General features: G+C 38.3%; 2 protein-coding genes across 3 annotated transcripts; one reads left to right on the top strand and one right to left on the bottom strand.

Annotated features, from left to right (window-relative positions):
• Positions 1-152: 152 nt before the first annotated feature.
• On the bottom strand, positions 153-8,473 carry gmfb (glia maturation factor, beta). The gene is made up of 7 exons (XM_080784658.1): positions 8,389-8,473; positions 6,757-6,853; positions 5,422-5,471; positions 4,896-4,945; positions 3,627-3,709; positions 3,434-3,507; positions 153-3,254 (listed from the first exon to the last, which is right to left on the bottom strand). The coding sequence occupies exons 1-7, from the start codon at positions 8,389-8,391 to the stop codon at positions 3,183-3,185; spliced, it is 429 nt and encodes a 142-aa protein (XP_080640784.1). The 5' UTR covers positions 8,392-8,473; the 3' UTR covers positions 153-3,182.
• A 1,441-nt stretch (positions 8,474-9,914) lies between these two features.
• Positions 9,915-17,979, top strand: lgals3a (lectin, galactoside binding soluble 3a). 2 transcript variants are annotated; one of them, XM_080784644.1, is made up of 6 exons: positions 9,915-10,060; positions 10,462-10,479; positions 10,614-11,348; positions 13,410-13,498; positions 16,171-16,327; positions 17,140-17,979. In XM_080784644.1, the coding sequence occupies exons 2-6, from the start codon at positions 10,465-10,467 to the stop codon at positions 17,293-17,295; spliced, it is 1,152 nt and encodes a 383-aa protein (XP_080640770.1). In that variant the 5' UTR covers positions 9,915-10,060; positions 10,462-10,464; the 3' UTR covers positions 17,296-17,979. The 2 variants fall into 2 exon arrangements, with proteins under 2 accessions (XP_080640770.1, XP_080640771.1); XM_080784645.1 differs by lacking the exons at positions 13,410-13,498; positions 16,171-16,327; positions 17,140-17,979 and adding an exon at positions 11,785-12,014.
• The last annotated feature ends 132 nt before the right edge of the window (positions 17,980-18,111 follow it).

The following is an 18,111-nucleotide window of genomic DNA, read 5'->3' as shown; positions in this document are numbered from 1 at the left end:
ACAGATCACTCAGCTACAGCAGACTATTTAAGGAAGCCCAAAAATGACATACTATATGCACAACATTCTATTTTGGTCTTTGTGTGAAAATGTCTATTTAAATGAAGTAATACAATAAATGCATTTCTTAAAATGACCAGCAATCAAAAGGCTAAACATCACTTTAATTTTATTGGGACATCATTAGACATTGTATAAAGTATGGAAAAATACAAATATTTCACAAGTTTCACTGATGCCATGAGGCAGCTGGTAATGTTACATATTTCATGTACAGTTTCATTCAAAAGTAAAGCCAGAAACAGGAAGATGGTGGCCGGATATAGGATAAATTATCTGCAAAGAAACTAAAGGTATCAGATCCACAGATGTAATCATATGTATGGATCAAAACTACAAATGACATTAATGCATCACTTGGGATTTTGTCAATATGAGAGGAAGATGTCACATTTCTAGTATTAACAAATTGTTATAGTGGATTTATAGACATCGAGTCAGATTGCAGTCCCCACACATAGATCTGCATCTGAAATCCAAACATTAACTTATTTTAAGTACCAACGTTAATTATAGTGTTGCACAGATTAAATCAATAATTTAAGATAAATTCTTATTATTTTTATAAAGAATATGCAGATAAGAGAAAAACATGCCTGGATCTGTGCTGGGAAACTTATCAGGGTTATGGTATGTCATTTGTTAAGATAGACACTAGTTTTGCAGTAGCTCACCAAATTTAGACAGATTAAGAATTTTGCTTTTAGCAAATATAAAGCATTTTGTATTCACAGAAAAACTAGTTCACTGCAAATGTGAAGGTGATATTACAATCGGTATCAAGTTAGGCCACAATAGTCAATTTTACTGTTTTGGAACATTCCAAAAAAGTCTCAGTTCAGATTGAAGACAATGCATTCGTTAACATTTACAATAGCAGGTTCCATGTGTACTTGGTGTTATGAAACCTGTAGCCTCTGTACCCAGCCGTGCATAACCTCAGTTTCAACACAGAACGCATGTAAGAAGTTACAAGGTTTTCCTTTTCCATCAGTGTAATATACTAATGATAGTGATATTGTTAAATGCTTCAATTTAAACAGCAAAACAAATCTAGATATATTATATATCTCATCATTCTTGTTGGGTTAAACCTGGCACAGGATTGGAAGTGTTAAATGATATACAGTGTATGCTTTAAGTTTAAAGTTGATTTGTGATTTGCATTAAGCGTAGCGTTCTATGTACAATAATAATAACCACTATTATATTTTGAGGGAGTTGTTAAATTTGTCTTTCAATTTGGCCTCACAATTACAGTACATAAAATAGAATAAAAACGATTTTGGACAAGGCATAAGTATGACATACTACTGTAAATGTGGCACATTTCCTACCTAAAGGCATCTCAAAACAGCCAGATCCCTCACTTGTTTCTGATGTAGTAGTCTCATGGATAGACAGCATTCACTTGGAATTCTTGTCAAGCTCCTTTTTTATGTACAGTGTGTGAATAAAAACAATTACTGGATGCCGTCTTTTTATACCAAGTCTAAATATTGAGCACAAGTATCATTTAGAGATATCAAGGTCATCCTCAAAGCTGCACGCCTCAAGGCTATGATGACTACAATGCAATCAAAGTAACTTTACATAAGGATTAGTACAACATTCATAAACAGTAATAACTATAATGCACAATAGCTTAATCTCTCAAAAGACTTTGGAATTCCGTGCGCAGTATTTTCAGCACTGTCAAACATTGTCAAGTAAAATGTATATAGACTGAGATTTGTTTGTCAATATCAAGTTGTTGCCACTGATATAACAGAAGCTCTTTCAGGAATGTTAATTGGAAACAATGTTGTGTGCAGTGTGCACTATAAAAATATGCAGGTCAATGGCAAAATATACTTTTTACCTCACTGCTATTTTGTCATTACTCACACTGCAGATGTGACAGACATTTGTTAGACAAATTGTCCAACAAGTTTATTGTATTTCTAGCAGGATGCTGCTTTGCAGACTATCTGTCCCAGGTAGAAAGAATCACTATCAATACAACATTGACAGATATCCACTTGAGCAGGTACATGCATGGGCCATGACAGCATAATGGCTAATTCATGCTTTGGAGTATCATGTCAGTTTGACAATGTCATTACAAATGTGAATTTCTGAAAAACGTTGCACAACACCCTTTTTGCTAAACGCATAAATTGGGCTTAAACCATCAAATACCGGTACGCATCTGCTGTGCCAAATGTCAACATTTGCAGAATTTGTGTTTCATCTACTGCAATATTTATTTCACGTTTTGTGCCAAGTATTGTGCCTTTTATAACAACCACTGACAGAGAGATCTTTATAGGAGAAAAAAAAAGTCTATCGCAATCTTTGAATTGTAGCTATGATTGTTCAAATGTCAGTGTGAAGTGCATGATCAGGAACACCATAAAAATGAATGCTACCACATTTATCTTTGCATAACTCTAAATACCATCTGTTATTAATACTATAAAATATAAATTCCTAAAATCACAGCTCCCTCAAATAGTGATTTGTAGACAAGAAAAAACCAAAGCTACGCTAAAGAAATACGTAGGTTCACAGTTACCAAAAGATATACTGTGTGTAAACTAAATGTTGTTATGCCAGGAAATGCCTTTAAACATTTGTTTTGAATGCACATGCTTAGGAGGGATGAACAAAGTCTAGTATTTTTTCTCCACTTGAATATGCATGGAAGTGTTAATTCATTACTGACAAACTGGCACATGGAAGAGATTTCATGATAGGTAGTGGTACAAAGGATAACTGGGTCAAAAAATATTAGCAAATAATACTTAATTTGCTTTAACTTTGCTTGCCATACCAGATGGCTGGGATTTCCACCATTTACCATGATTTCCGAGTTTTAGTCACAGAAAACAACACTAAAACTGACTTTCAAGTATTTCTCAGTAAACTTTCTGGCAGACCTACTACCATAAATGGCAAACCCCACCCATCTGGCACTTAAACAAAACCGAACAATCGGTACTTACAAATACTATTTAACCCAACGCTGGTACAGGGGAGGGAACCATAAACTGTGGTGTTTTCTCCCAAGAGACAAAACAAGTTGTGCAATGTTGATCCTCATCCTGGCTGGCACCTCAGTCCACTGGAAGTTGTCCCCTTTAACGGAAGAAGCCAAGCTTCTCCTTAAGCCACTCCTCTGTTAGGTCCTCTGTGTTTCTGATCTCAAACACCTAGTAACAAAACAAGTTAAACAATTTATTTGATTGAAGCACTTTGTAAACATTATTTTGAATATTTTCAAAATCACTTTATAATAAATTGCATACATAATCTCTGCCTCCCGGCCTGGTAGCGATGATAATAATAATAAATAATACATTAAGCTAGCATGCAGATATAGTTTACTAACCTTGGTCATGTTAACAGTTTGCACCAGTTTGTTTTTGCTTCCAGCATACATCATCTGTTGCACTGGTTTGCAACCTAATAAAAAAATAACACATCATGATTCTCGTGTGTGTGTGTGTGTGTGTGTGTGTGTGCTTTTAAGCCCCCCCCCCCCCACCCTCTCAGTAAAGATTTAGTTCTAAAAGTGTACTTACCCACTGGACTTGAGAAGATGAAGCAGAGGGGATAAGAAACACGTCCATCGTCATGGTCGTATTTATAACTGTACACGACAAATGTGTCTGGGGTTAAGGAAAATTCTGTCTCATACTTAAGACAGTAATATATTGTAAACAGAACAGTAAGGCAACCGTGGCACAAGTTGGCTAAGAATATTTACCTTCAGGTTTGCAGTTTATAGCACATGAAAAGAGCTTGTGATCTCTATATTTCGGGGGGGGGGGGGGGGATCGCCCAAAATAGGGCTATCACTTTGAGTATTGCATAATCAATAAATGTTACCGAGTATATCAGTGCTCTTTGCATTGCAGAGGCAGAAAATGAGTAAAAGTAGTTAAAGTAGTAAGAATGGATTTTAACAGTTTTATTTTCTACATCACAAATAGTAGACGTTTCGGATATCCAGCCTTCATCATCACTGTGAGGAGTTGAGTCTGAAGTTATTTTCAAGGCCCTTGAAAAGAAAACAAGTTACCTATCGTTAGAAGATCAAAAGTGCCACAGATTGTCATCGTGGTGCACTTTCATTTTCTTGTATATTAGCACCTAATAAAATGCTTAAATGTCCACGCTGCTTCAGTGTCCGCCTCCTCCTGCATTTGTTTTATGGCCCCTACACACTGTAGAAGTTTTAAAGTTATCGGCGAGTCATCAGATCGTTATGTATTTCACTACAGGTCTTTTTTTTTTAAATCGTCTGTCATTATATCGTTGTGAGCGTACAAGGTCCAAAAGTTTGCTCCGATGCGGTTTTATCAACATTATTCAAGTGAAATGATTTGGTTATGGTTTATTTAACAGCAACATTGGGCTAATGCTACCATGTATGACACAGGACATGGATTTACCCAAGGAATAATGGTTATATATTATCATCTGATCATCTATCGATACAGTCGACACGACAGACAGCAGTGCAGTGAGCAGTGAGCACAGCTGTCCTGTGCTCTCATTGGCTGTAATACAGGACTTCTCATACTGTACGTGTCCAGTCGGCGACAAATATCAAACTTGCTTGATATTCAGCAACGCTTGGGAAGGCGTCGGCGAGCACTTTTATCGGCGCTATGTCTTCTCACAGAGCCTTTCACACACAGCGAGCAAAACCTCGCCGATCAAAGACCGATCTTGTGTCAGATCGGGGGTTTTGTCGGCGAGCGCCAAAAATGGTCCCCGACAGCATAATCTGAGCAAATATCGGGCAGTGTGTGCGAGTCATTATCCAACTCTAATTCAAAGGATATCTTGGCTGCCTTTCAGGCAATTCCTCCTTTAGATCATCAGGCGAAATGTCCTAAAAAACAAAACAAAATAAAAAGATTAAGACAGTAGACAGTTAAGTGGCAATTTGGTATGTGATTCAGTATTGGGTTCCTTTTTTAAATATTTTTTTTGCCATTTAAGTTCCCCATTCAGGACGGGAATACCTTTTGGCGTTTTAACCCTTCTGGACGGGAACCCCTTTTGGGGTCCGGTACAGTATGTATAGTATTCAAAAATTACAAAAATGTGATGTATATAAATATTTGTTTTTCAGAAAACTTAGGTCAGGATTTAGAAGGCATTTTTTGGGCTCAGTCCAAAATGGGTTAAACAGGACTATTATTAACTTTTAAATATTAACCTCTGAGAAACTTAAAGTTTAACCATTAGTGTCTCAAACTACAGAGTAAGTGTCCTGATACCCCCCAAAAATGTAGCTTTATGTTAATAATGCAGCCTCACTGCGATACTGAATACAATTTGTAATGCAAGATGTATCAAACTTGCCTCGTGTTCTTCAGCGAGAACCACAAGCTGTTTGTCTTCATCAATCTTCACTGTAAAGGAATAAAGAAAATGTTGGCATGAAAAAGTTTGCTTTATTTATTCAAGTACTAAAAATAATATGCAGAATTGACCCAGTTTGAAGGGCAAGCAATGTATATAACCATTGTCTTTGGTCAATTTATTTAGTTTTATTTCACTAAATGTGTTCTAATTTTCAAGTATATGCATTTGTTCATAGTAGTGGCCAGGGAGCCACAGGCCCAAAAGCTCAAGGAATAGATGTGATGTCATACTTTTTATTTGTGTTTTTTCTATTCACTTGTTAATGAACAAATGAATAGAAAAAACACAAATACAAAGTATGTCATGACATCACATGTCCTCTGTACACCATAGAAATGCTTCGACTACACACACTCATAATCCAATTTACCATGAATGCTACCTATACAGGAGTGTAGGTTGATGTTGACTAATGAAACTGAGGCCATGCTGAGATGTAAGCTGGCAGCTACAGTATAACTAACCTGACGCTGCCAGATCCAAAAAGCTTGCTACACAAATTTGTTTCACAGCTTATTTGGATCTGGGATCGCGGAAGCAAATTCGATGACGGGGCTGTTCCTTTTTTTCAAGATACATGGTAGATGATTGGATGGGAGCGTCTGTCTATCACCGTGTGGGCGTGCAAACACAACCAATCATATCGACGTGTCTATATACCGTCACATCCGCATCCCGCCTTTAGCTCACGCTGATTGGTTCGGTACGAAGCAGATCTGACTCAGGGCTCAACTCCGTCAGAGATCCCAGATGAGTGTTGTGTTGGGGAATATGTTTCCGCAATACCGCCCTCATCTGGCAGCGTCAGGTTACAGTATAACACCATGCCTGATTCTTTCTCACTTAAAAGCATAATATAAATAGACCCCGATCCTGTACTAAGTATTCTGGGTTTGCCAGACTCCATGCCATTCCATGAGAGCACAGAAACAACTCTTCTTATATGGTCTGATTACAGCAAAATAAAACGCACTGGAAAAAGGAGGAGGCTCCTGCATTTAAGCATTGGCTAAATGAAATGACTAGTACACTTCATCTTGAGAGAATAAGGTATTTCCTGAGAAACAGGGATTGATAAGTGACAGTTGGATAAGGTTTGGCTGCCCCTTGTCCATTACTTGAGTAGAAACAATTAATAGACAGGATACCATTGATATGGTTGACTGTACTTTTACAACATCTGTGTTTAAAACCGTGCTATGACAGTATTATTACCAGAGGGGAAATCTGTGTGTTTTCCCCATTTCTTTGAAACATAATGACAATACTTACTGATGATCGCAGCATTGTTAGTTTGCTTCCGGAAACGGAACTCCTGCAGCTTTTTGACCAGATCTGCATCCACATCACACACCACCAGTGATTCACTCTGTATAGAAGGAAGATGAGCAAAGGGATGTGAGAGTTAAAGTGAAATTTATCCAGTACTCTGTAGCACTTTGAGATTTGTTTCAAAAGTAAAATGCAATATAAATCAAATTAATTAAATGTATTACTGTCACACAAGTTGACACAATCACGTCTCTCACTGAATGGGACACATTTTCTTTTTTTTAATTGTTTTTTGGGGGGCTTTCGCCTTTATTTTATATTTTTTATAGAGGGACAGACGGTAGGCTGACAGGAAATGGGGGAGTAACATGCAGTAAAGACCGTCGGGATCGGGAGTCAAACACACGGCACACTGCCAGACTCGGACTACCGGCCAAGGTGCCTGGACCGCTGAGCCACTGCCCAGGCCAATAGAACACATTTTCAACCATGAAACGTGACAAATCAGTTCTCTCTAGTGAGTAATGTGGTTGTACCATAGAGAACGATGGAGTACTAATTGGACTCAAGTCTATGAAAGACAGGACGAGAAAATGCATAAGGATAAGTCTTGTTGGAAATGTTGCAAGGGTCATACTGGCAGTTTACAGATTCATACTTTCACAGTAACACATCACATGTGTAAATGGATAGTGCAGGGAGAATTTACCTAGAACTTACTTGAATTGAAATTCAGATACACTATAGGATTGTACATTTGTTACCTCAGCTCAGACCTTTAGTGTGCGTTCAATAAATTAGGAATCAACATACTGCCAGATAGCTTCAAGTTCTGATGACACTACATTTTAAATGTAGGCTAATGTTTTAAAAACGGTTCATTGCACTTTTTGACTTTGTACAGTCACAGAATCCTATGCAGCTTCCTGTATTATTTCCTTGCCTCTCAACAAATTCCACCACAAAACCACAAGCTGCATAAGAATCTCTGCATAGGAGGGAGGGAGGTGCCGAGGTGGTGTTCTGCATTCATTCACTGCATCAAAGTATTCTATGGCACACCTTTCCCGTGAACAGGCGGTAGTAAAGATTTCTTCAAGCTCAAGAGACAGATTTCTACAGATTTAAAAAAGGCATTCATTCAAGATCAAACGTCCAGAGGTGGCCACTGGCTACCTGAATTCCTCCATCTAGTGACAGACAGCTAGCTATTTCAGACAGGAAATAAACTATGCTAACTTTAGCTTCTTTTTTAACTGACTGGGATGAATGCTCACTTGAAAACTCGTCACACAAACGGGATGGAAACATCCCATTAGCTCTGATCAACACTCAAGCCTGTCAAACTGCCACGAACACGCTCAGACAAAAAACCCTTGAGATCATTATCCTGATAAGCAAGCTAGCTTATTAGCTAACTCACCATACCAAGACGTGTTGCAGCAGATCACAAAATGAACATAGGGTGGAATGGAAGATCGTGGAACTGAGTCTGGGGGGAGACTGTCTGGCTAACGCTCACAACTTCTACATTGACAATAACAATTAGTATACGTTGAAAATGATTGACCAGAACAGCGGATTTCATAAAGCTATATTTCCATTCTCTCGCCTGCAACTTCAATAACTTACCATTTTGAAGACTGTGCTTGGGTCTGCTCTGCTGCTGCTGTTGTGGGTGGTGGTGGTAGGGAGGCGGCTGTCTGTGTGTGTGTGTGTGTGTTTTACTTCCCTAACACATCTTGTGACTGCTTTGACCAATCCCACGCGAGGAAAAATAATTTCCAAATTCCAATAATAAATGTCTGTCCCACTCTGGCCCTCTTTTCTTTTCGCAGATAAGTAAGCCTGGGACCGAGGCTAAACTCTGGCCCCTCTTGCACTTGACGACGTGCCAATCAATCAATCAATCAATCAATCAATCAATCGGGCTCCTCTGTTCTACGCTGGCTCTTTTTTTAGTTTTAAGAAGAAATATGATACAGATGAGATGAGACAATTCTGGCAAAATGTACAGCACAAGCAACAAAAACAGAAAATAAAAACAAGACAAACATATAGATAAACAATATATAACAATATAACAAAATGACATCGAGGTTTGGGGAAAGACAATTCATAATGGTAACGTTTTAGTGAATTTTGTTTGTGTATAAAGAATTTAGTGTATAGAATAATACAATTTAAAAGAAATTCAAGTGCACCATTTTCTGGATTACTGTAATAGCACATTATTATCTTTTAGAGTGAAGGAATAAATCAAATTAACATAAATCCAATATTCTGGAACGCCCCCACCCTTTGGAATGAATACGTCAGGCTTGACGAGCCCATGCGAGCTGCATGATCATAGGATATGTTTTGCCTTTAATAAATTATTAAGACACCACCTCACATGCGTTTATGATTTGAAGTGTAATAATTAATAGTTTAATTGCTACTTAAGGACAACTTTAGTTTTTTTCAACCAAGGTTCATGTTTTAGGTTGTTATTAGAGAAAGTAAAAGATGAGTCTTAATTTTTTTCATTTGCTGCTTTCTTTCGTTTTAGGGATTTTAGCTCTTTTTGACAGGGGGGCGGGGGCATTCGAGCATGGGGCTAAATATGTATTTTTTTACAACATTTTATGGTGATTTATTTTTGTATTATTTATTATAGTCCTAAATAAACCCCAGGAAATTACATCTGGCCACAGCAGATCACAGGATCTACTGAATGTGAAGGTAGCTTTGGGGGAAGGCTTATACTGTGTGTATAGGCTCAATATGTCAGTTTGTCACATTCAATAGATCCCGTGATCTTTTGTGGTCAGATGTAATTTCTTGGGGTTTATTAGGACTATAGTAAATAATAAAAAAAATGAATCGCCAAGATCAATTAAGATACAAACTGACAGGTTATTATTATTATTGCAAAATTATATTTTGTGTGTAAATTGTGCAATTAATTACGGTAGAATAATATGTATAGAGATGTATGTCCATATATTGCCCATTTGACTCTTATCTATATATTGAGAACTTACTGTGCATATAGTTCCTCGTAATATGTGCGTGCCGTAAATACCTGACAGAAAATAATTCAGATTCTGAGTCTTGAATCTGAACTGAAAGTAATAAGAAAAATTACAGGCAAAATATACCCTATGCTACATCCATGGGCATAGCCTCTACAGTATTTGTAGTATGCTACAGCTAAAGTAAGTAGCTGGCTACCATTATAGTTACCTGTCAGTCACTCACAACGGGAGAAATTTAGCAGTGTCGACAACTATCGTTTGAAAGGAGTTCGTTTTGTGGAGGGGTAATATGAACATTAAACGTAATGTACTTTTGAGCAGCCATGTAGCAAAAATAATAAAGTGAGCTAATCATCTAACGTTAACGTTAACCAGCTAGCTTGCTAGTTAGCAAGTATGTAACACCAGTTAGATAAGTTTTTATATTTATTTGTTTGAATATGCTGTTAAAAATCTATCATCAGTATATTAGTATATCATATATATATATGTGTGTGTTTTAGGAAGTCCATCTCTCTAAATGTTAACATAACTGCTGTTGTTTTCGGGATCTTATTGGAAATACTTGAAACAGCATTAGTCATACAGCCTGAGTGTGACACACCTTCAAGAGTTGTTATCTAGTTATTAATTGTCTAATAATAAATACTAACGACTAGTTGTTGTGTCTGTTGTGTTTTCTTAGATCATGGCAGATTTCTCGGTGAGTTCAAATGATTTTATTGTTATCCAAAGTTTTAATATATTTAGGAATATCTGTGATCTAATTGTTCAATAACTAAAAGGAAAATATGGAGAGATAAAAGCAAATCACTTCCCTTCTCCTTCTCTGTGCAGCTGGCAGATGCCCTGGGAGAGGACACCCCAAGCCAGGCAAATAAAATAAGAAACACTAACCCATCTGTTCCTGGCAGTAACCCCCCTCCTGCTACCAATCCAGGATGGCCTGGGTCAGCCCCTGGTGCCCCAACCCAGCCCTCTGTTCCGGGTGAGTTTTCTGGAGGACCATCCGGCCCAGGGGCACCAGGACAGTTCCCTGGAGGTCCGGGACCGTTCCCGTCAGGTCCTGGAGCACCAGGGCAATACCCCGGAGCCCCTTCAGCACCCGGTGGGTTCCCAACGGGTCCTGGGATACCTGGACAATATCCATCTGGACCAGGGGCTCCAGGGCAGTTCCCCTATGGACAATATCCATCTGGCCCTGGAGCTCCTGGTCAGTTCCCCGGGCAACACCCTCCTGAAGGAGCTCCGGGACAGCTGCCTGGAGGCCCTGTACCGTATCCACCTGGAGCCTTTCATTCGGGCCCTGGAGCACCACCCGGGTCTTACCCTAATGTGCCTTTCCCAGGAAGTGAGTTTGGAGGAGGCAATGGGATGTATGGACCCGGAGGCCCGGGTGCCTTCCCCCCTGCAGCTGGTCCATTCTCTGGATTCCCTGGTGGAGCCTTTCCTCCAATACCCACCGGTTCATGGGGTCCACCTGGAAATGGAGGCTTCCCACCCGCTCCTAGCCCCTTCACTCCTGGGCCAATGAACCCATTTGGTGGGCCACCAGCTCCAGGAGGAATGCTGGTGAGTATGCATGCGTTTTAATTTGCTTTTTTCATTTCTTGGTATATATGTTGCGGTGTGCCTAACGGTAAGTATGCTTGGTGTGGGGGTCTTTTTCGAATGCAGGATGGGAAATTAATTCCACCAGGAAAATTACTGTGCTGGCTACTAAGGTTGTCTATACAGCAACAGGCATTTTCTGGACAAAAATAAATAAATAATATAGAACTGCCTATGGCCCTGGTAACATGCTGAATGTGACTGATGGATTTCAAACATTTAAGACAAAAAGTTGGTTTCCCATTCTCTTTGGATACTGGATAGTGGCAGGATGGTGACGCATAATGGGATTCTTTTGGGTCTTGTGGTCTTGGCCTTTGGGTGTGCAAAGCAAGCAATATTCAAGCAACAACAATTGGAATATTTAGTTATCAAACATGTATTCTTGTTTTTTCAGCCCAGATACGGTTATCCACCATATTATTGAAAGCAATGACCTCAGATATTCAGTCGGCCAAGGACCTCCCCTTCCAGAATCAGCTTGTGGTTTAACTGAATTCATGCACTCAGAGGTTTTGATACACAAATTCAGAACATATGATATTTTTATTTTAATGCAACTACACATTTATTTTTGTAATAATATATGCACCAATCTAATAAAAATTACAGTTTGTATATACTCCAGTCCATAGTTTCTGACTTTGTATATATATATCTTAAAATGCTCTCGGCTGTAATAATAATTAATTTGATTTCCATTTTTTTATATATATATATATATATATATATATATATATATATATATATATATATATATATATATATATATATATAGTATAATGTATGGCTTACATTATCCCGCTTATTACATGGCTACTTAATGCATAAATTGACTTATTGACCCAAAACACAACAAAACGAGATATTTCCTTGCTTGCGGTAATGAAAGTACTCCATAAGTGCCATAAGTACTGCTGGCCGGCATCTGCCCAGCTGCAGCATTGTCGGAAAACAAGGAAGTGAGTTGATCAAATAGATTCCATTTTCTGGTACTGCTTCGTCTATTTCTCACTCCAATGTTTTAAAAAACATTTTTTAGAGCTATGTTTAGCTGTAAATGACATTGTGTGTGTTTACATGGCTGTCATGTTGGAAACAGCAGTAAATCAAGCGGCTGCAACCAGGTGCTCTGAGGGTTTGATTAGGCAGCGGTAGTTATAGAGCGGAGCGTTCTGTTATCAAGAAATAACACACTGCTGAATTCTGCAATTGACCAATCGGAATCAAGCATTCAATCAAGCCATGTAATAAATAAATATATATATATATATAGCCTGTTTTTGTGTTTTTTTTACTTACTATCATTAAGCTTGTTTTTGTCAACAAGCCTTGGATATTTATTAGTTCACTGTTCTTCATGCAAGTCATTAATTAGTGTGATATTATTTCAAATGGATACAAGAGTGGGCACCTCTATGTAAGATTAGCCATTTTGTCCTAAATGTAAAAAAACATTGTTCCTCCTGTTACCCCTCAAATCAATGACACTATTAAAAACCTTTACCTCGATTGTGGTTAATGAATTGACTAAAACATACATATATAGTGAACATTTTTTATTTTACAACGTTCGACACTGTACAACATAGTAAGATACAGGGTTAAGTGATTAATCAAATAGAAATCTCTTAGAATCTTTTTTGGAAATTGCCCAGCTCAATTGCAGTGCCTTGTAGAGAGTTTTGAGACTTAGACCTATACTAAGAAGATGACTCAGTGGAGAGTTTGATGGTGGAACGTGGGCGACATTCAACATTGTAATAGTGCTGAAGTAAAGTTTTCCATTTTTTGCAGTATATGACACATGCAGCTGGTACTGTAGGCAATTAGTTCTGTCTATAAATGTTTGAATGTGAACTTTTAACCTCTTACCCACACAGGGATTATTGTATGAACATGGTAAACACTATTTCTTGAATACTAATACTAATTTGAATTTGTTTTATGAGGAGCATTATTTCCAATTATACAACCACAGTAAATATGTTCTGCTGATCGTAATTTTAAATGTTATTTCAGATGATGCCATATGATCTACCCCTCCATGCTGGAATCATGCCTCGACTTCTAATTACAATAGTTGGAGAGCCCATTCCTGGAGCAGACAGGTATGAATGGTGTTCATTCTGGTGTGCAACCAACCAGACGCATGTAACATTTTCATTTATGTTAATCACATGAATACTCAGGGAGTACTTCTCCATGTATCAGTTGGCGTTCTGGGGTTATCAGGCTTAATTCTAGACACTAAGGGCACTATTTTGCATGTATCTTATAAGATAAGATTCCTGGCGTGGCCAATGCGTGAATCTATTTAGCGTCCGAGCATAGACATGGTAACGCCCCGCCTGCCTCTGATTGGCCTACCGACACTGCCTGTCTTGACTGTCCTCCGAGGTTACTCTGTGGTGGGAAATAATACAAGAGAATGACGGCTTGGCATGCGCGGCAGAATGCAGCCTTGTAACTAACTTTGTTTTATTTATGTAGAAGAGGCAAACTAATTGTTTATGCCGTTTGCTTTGATTGAATAATTGATTGAACACACATGTACGTTGTACTATGATTTGATTTGGGTGTGTTCTAAATAGTGTTAGTGTTGATTATCATGTTTTAATCTAATTATAGTAAACTAATACTATTATACTAAAAATAGACCTTTTTACAATACAATAATGTATGTAAGTACACATACAGATAAATTACACAATCAACCAAACACTTTATTTAGAACACACCCAAATCAAATCATATTAGGGCTATTATGTTCAATCAATTATTCCATCAATGCAAACAGCATAAACAATATTAGTTTGCCTCTTCTACAAAAATAAAATGTACAGTTAGTACAGCAGCCCTTGTGTTCATAAAACAGAAAGATTGGCTATTGGGTAAGACTGACGTTATGTATCTTTCAGGACATTTCACTGCTTCGTCTCAACCATTACTCAATGGCTCTGGTCTCAGCTACCGCGGTGGATATTTTGACATTCTGTTTAAAATAAATGGAATGTTGCCTCTACTGTTGGAGCAGCCATAAACTACACAGGTTCATCTCGATGTTCTGGGCATCTTTGTAATGTTAGTGTTAGTAAAAAGCAGGTAAAAGAGTAACGTTTGAGGCAGACTAACATCAATCAATCTAATGTTCACTGTAGTAGAAGAGATGTGCCTGGTGAGGGTTTAAACCCCGCAGCTACGTCGAGTCCGCCCACAGGAAATACGTAAGCTGCGACCATGAGACCCGTTTTTGAATTTGTCTATACTCTAAGCAGAGTGCCGCGCTATTTTCTTTAAACTAAAATCTTTGCTACTGGGAGGGTCCCTGGAACAACATATTTTCAGATGGGGGTTGGTGGCCAATGTCATATATATTTGGGGTCCTTGACATGAATATGTTTGAGAACCACTGACATAGAAATATTAATGCCAAGAACGCGGGACCTCGTTCTTCTCTCCTCGACCCACCTGTGACAAAAACGAGGGACTTCGTCTTTCTTTAATTTCATTTAATTGAGTAATTAAAAAATTATCTATTCTTTGCTTTTACTTACATGTGGATCTGACATGCACGCGCACTTATTTGTCCTTTTTCTGCTCCAAATGAGCCAAAATCCAGTGTTATTCCCTCTTCTTACATCCGCGGATGAAAACACAGATCACCCGTCTACCGCAGCCTAATCTCTAGTCTCCTATGAATACAATATTAGGTATTGTATGAGTTCCAGCAGAGGTGCTAGATAAAAAGCTCATGATCCATTCTCGATCGATTCAGCAGGTCCAGTGACGGGGAATAACATCATGTTTTACCTCACATGAACCAAGTATTTATTATGTATCATAAAATCACTATGAATTATTCTATTCTATTATTATATAGTAAGCGTTTAAAAATGTAACAGCACTTACAAACTTTAAATTAACGTTTGTGAAGTAAACTAGTATAATATACTAAATACTATAATATAACACTAAACTAGTAGTTAAATTACAATGTAGGCATTTATCAGACGCTCTAATTCCAGAGTGGTTTACAGTAAGCAAGAACAACACGTGGTAATAGAAATATACATAGAAATATAGTAATCTATAGGATCCCATGTATTGATAAAATAATAATTATTCATAATGAATGGAATATTTGTAATGATCGTGAATGGATCATGAGCTTTCTATCTAGCACCTCTGCCGGAAGGAACACTCCATCACAGTTCCTGTTTACACTGAGTGTAAAACCTCCCGCAGGAGTGTTCCTTCTTTATTGTTCATTCAAGTTTTATTACATTTTTATTTATCCTCGAAATTACACTGAGTAATCAAACTCATTTTCAGTGTAAAAAAAACATTACAATACATCAGAAGATCAGGAAAAGGAAAACAAAAGGTATACATGTGAATTTCATAGGTTACAAATAGAAGCTAAGACAAATTTCAAAACAATCAAAAAACAGTTACATAATCTGTATTGCTCACCAAGGTTTTAAAACGACTCGGGATACCAATGTGGTCAATTTTAATGTAGTTTGCCGGTCACTCCATGTATTAGGGCCACAGAAGCCAAAAGCAGATCTACCAAGTTCAGAGTTAACTTTTGGTACCTTGAATTTGGGGAAATGACTTGATCTGAAATTATGAGATGTATTTAGGACAATCTCCAAGCATGGCTTTATACAAGAACAGATGCCAATGCAGTTGTCGTCTCTCTGTCGTTTTCTGTCTCTGAGCCAGTGGGAAAATGTTGATTTTTTAGCACTAACCTCTATGGACCTTTCACTTACAGGTTTCATGTTGACTTCATCAAAGGTGAAGACGTTGTCTTTCACTTAAATCCTCGATTTCATGAGCAACAAGTTGTCAGAAACTCCCACCTGGATGACTGCTGGGGACCCGAGGAGAGGGAAGGACCATTCCCGTTTGCTCACGGACGTCGTTTTGAGGTAATGTGTTGAAGCACTTGCACTTGTTGTGATGAAAAGAGAGTTGAGCCAGAAGGCAAAGCTCTCTGTCTACCGAGCAATCTTTGTTCCTACTCTTACCTATGGTCATGAAGTGTGGGTCATGACCGAAAGAATAAGGTAGAAATGAGTTTTCTTCGACGGGTGGCTGGCATCTCCCTTGGAGATAGGGTGAGAAGTTCAGTCACACGAGAGAGACTCGGAGTAGAACCGATGCTCCTTCGCCTGGAAAGGAGCCAGCTTAGGTGCGGTTCGGGCATCTGGTTAGGATGCCTCTCGTGCACGTCCCACTGGGAGGAGACCCCGGGGCAGACCAAGGCGCAGTTGGAGGAAACGCATCGACTCACTGGCCTTGGAACGTCTCGGGATCCCCCAGGAGGAAGTCACTAATGTTGCTCTGGAGAAGGAAGTCTGGACACTCTGGTGGAGCTGTTGCCCCGCTCCCGACTACGGATAAGCGGTTGAAGATGGATGGACTTGCACAGAAGTTAACTCTTTAAAATAATGAGCTGCCCACCACCGCATAGTCTACTCTAGGTCTAATCCATAGCCGTGAATCTGGCTTGAATATGGTAGTTGAATATTGGTCGTGTTTGGGGGAGAGAATTGCGGAATAGAAGGCAATTTTTCTTATCGTAGCTTATCATATTTATTTTTCAGTATATTATATAATTCTAGAGTTGATATTGAGTTGTCAACTCTAAATCTGGGACAGTAGTGGTGTTTGCCCCAGTCTTTATAATTCTCCATTCAAATAAATCCCTTAAAAAAATCTGTGGTTAATTTCCCTGCAGCTGAAGATCCTGGTGGAGGAGGACAGTTTTAAAGTAGCTGTTGACGGCAACCATCTACTGGAGTTCGAGCACAGAGTTGGTGGACTGGAGGAAGTGACGCTGTTACGAGTGGTCGGAGATGTCACCCTGTACAGTGCAGCACCAAGCATGATCTAATCTTCAGAAAAACAAATATACAGTATGTGCTAACAGCAGACCTGGGCACAAATTATTTCCATTGTATTGATAGATGCAATTTGAGAGACACATAGTCAGCGATGAGCAACGTTAGCCCACTTATTCATCAAAGCACACATTGCACGATTTACCCAGGTCTAGCACACTGTTCAGATATATTTTTACTGGTAGATGTCTTAGCCACTCACAATCAAATGTATTTTACTCCGTAAAACTCTTACATTAGTCTCTGAAATTAAGTGTGCCTAAAACCAATATACTGGGTATTTCTTTTGCCTAATTTCTTTTCTTCTAGGACTAGTACTATGTTGTATTTTGTTTGTATGTTTATTATGATTTATATTTTATTTTACCATTTTGTTCTTTTGCAGTAGGCTACGCAGGTTTATGGTTGTTTTGGTCCATCTATTTCATTGCTGGTTTATTCAAAAGGATTTCTAGACCAAGATTGGTGCCTGGTGTACTTAGTATTAATGATCATCTGAGGTCTTTTGACTGGAGGATCAGCTCATGTTTTAACAAATATGATTTCATGTTGAAGTCAAATCTGAAATAAATTACTTTGCTTGAATTGGAAAAAAGAAAAGAAAGGGAAGGAAGGTACTTTGTTGCCAAAGACATAACAGTGTGAAAATATGATAAATAAATGAATAACAATCAAAATGATGACTGATTGGCAATAATGATTGATTGATTTATTAACAGTATGCTAACCCTGAACTGTGACCTTTTGCACTAGTGATCTGTTGCATACACATAAACTCTGCATTATGAACTTGAGCCGTGACACATGAA

This window comes from Protomyctophum bolini (assembly GCF_963924005.1).
Source record: "Protomyctophum bolini genome assembly, chromosome: 15".
In the NCBI taxonomy this organism is placed as follows: domain Eukaryota; kingdom Metazoa; phylum Chordata; class Actinopteri; order Myctophiformes; family Myctophidae; genus Protomyctophum; species Protomyctophum bolini.
Note: the sequence above shows the minus strand (reverse complement) of the source record. Positions and strands in the feature narration are given on the sequence as shown.

Bases quoted from the DNA above. Each gene is read 5' to 3' on its own strand.
- lgals3a (XM_080784644.1), top strand. The intron at 13,499-16,170 runs GTATGAATGGTG...TTTCACTTACAG, and splicing joins CCCATTCCTGGAGCAGACAG to GTTTCATGTTGACTTCATCA. The intron at 16,328-17,139 runs GTAATGTGTTGA...ATTTCCCTGCAG, and splicing joins CTCACGGACGTCGTTTTGAG to CTGAAGATCCTGGTGGAGGA.
- gmfb (XM_080784658.1), bottom strand. The intron at 3,508-3,626 runs GTAAGTACACTT...TTTTTTTATTAG, and splicing joins CATCTTCTCAAGTCCAGTGG to GTTGCAAACCAGTGCAACAG. The intron at 3,255-3,433 runs GTTAGTAAACTA...TTTTGTTACTAG, and splicing joins AAACTGTTAACATGACCAAG to GTGTTTGAGATCAGAAACAC.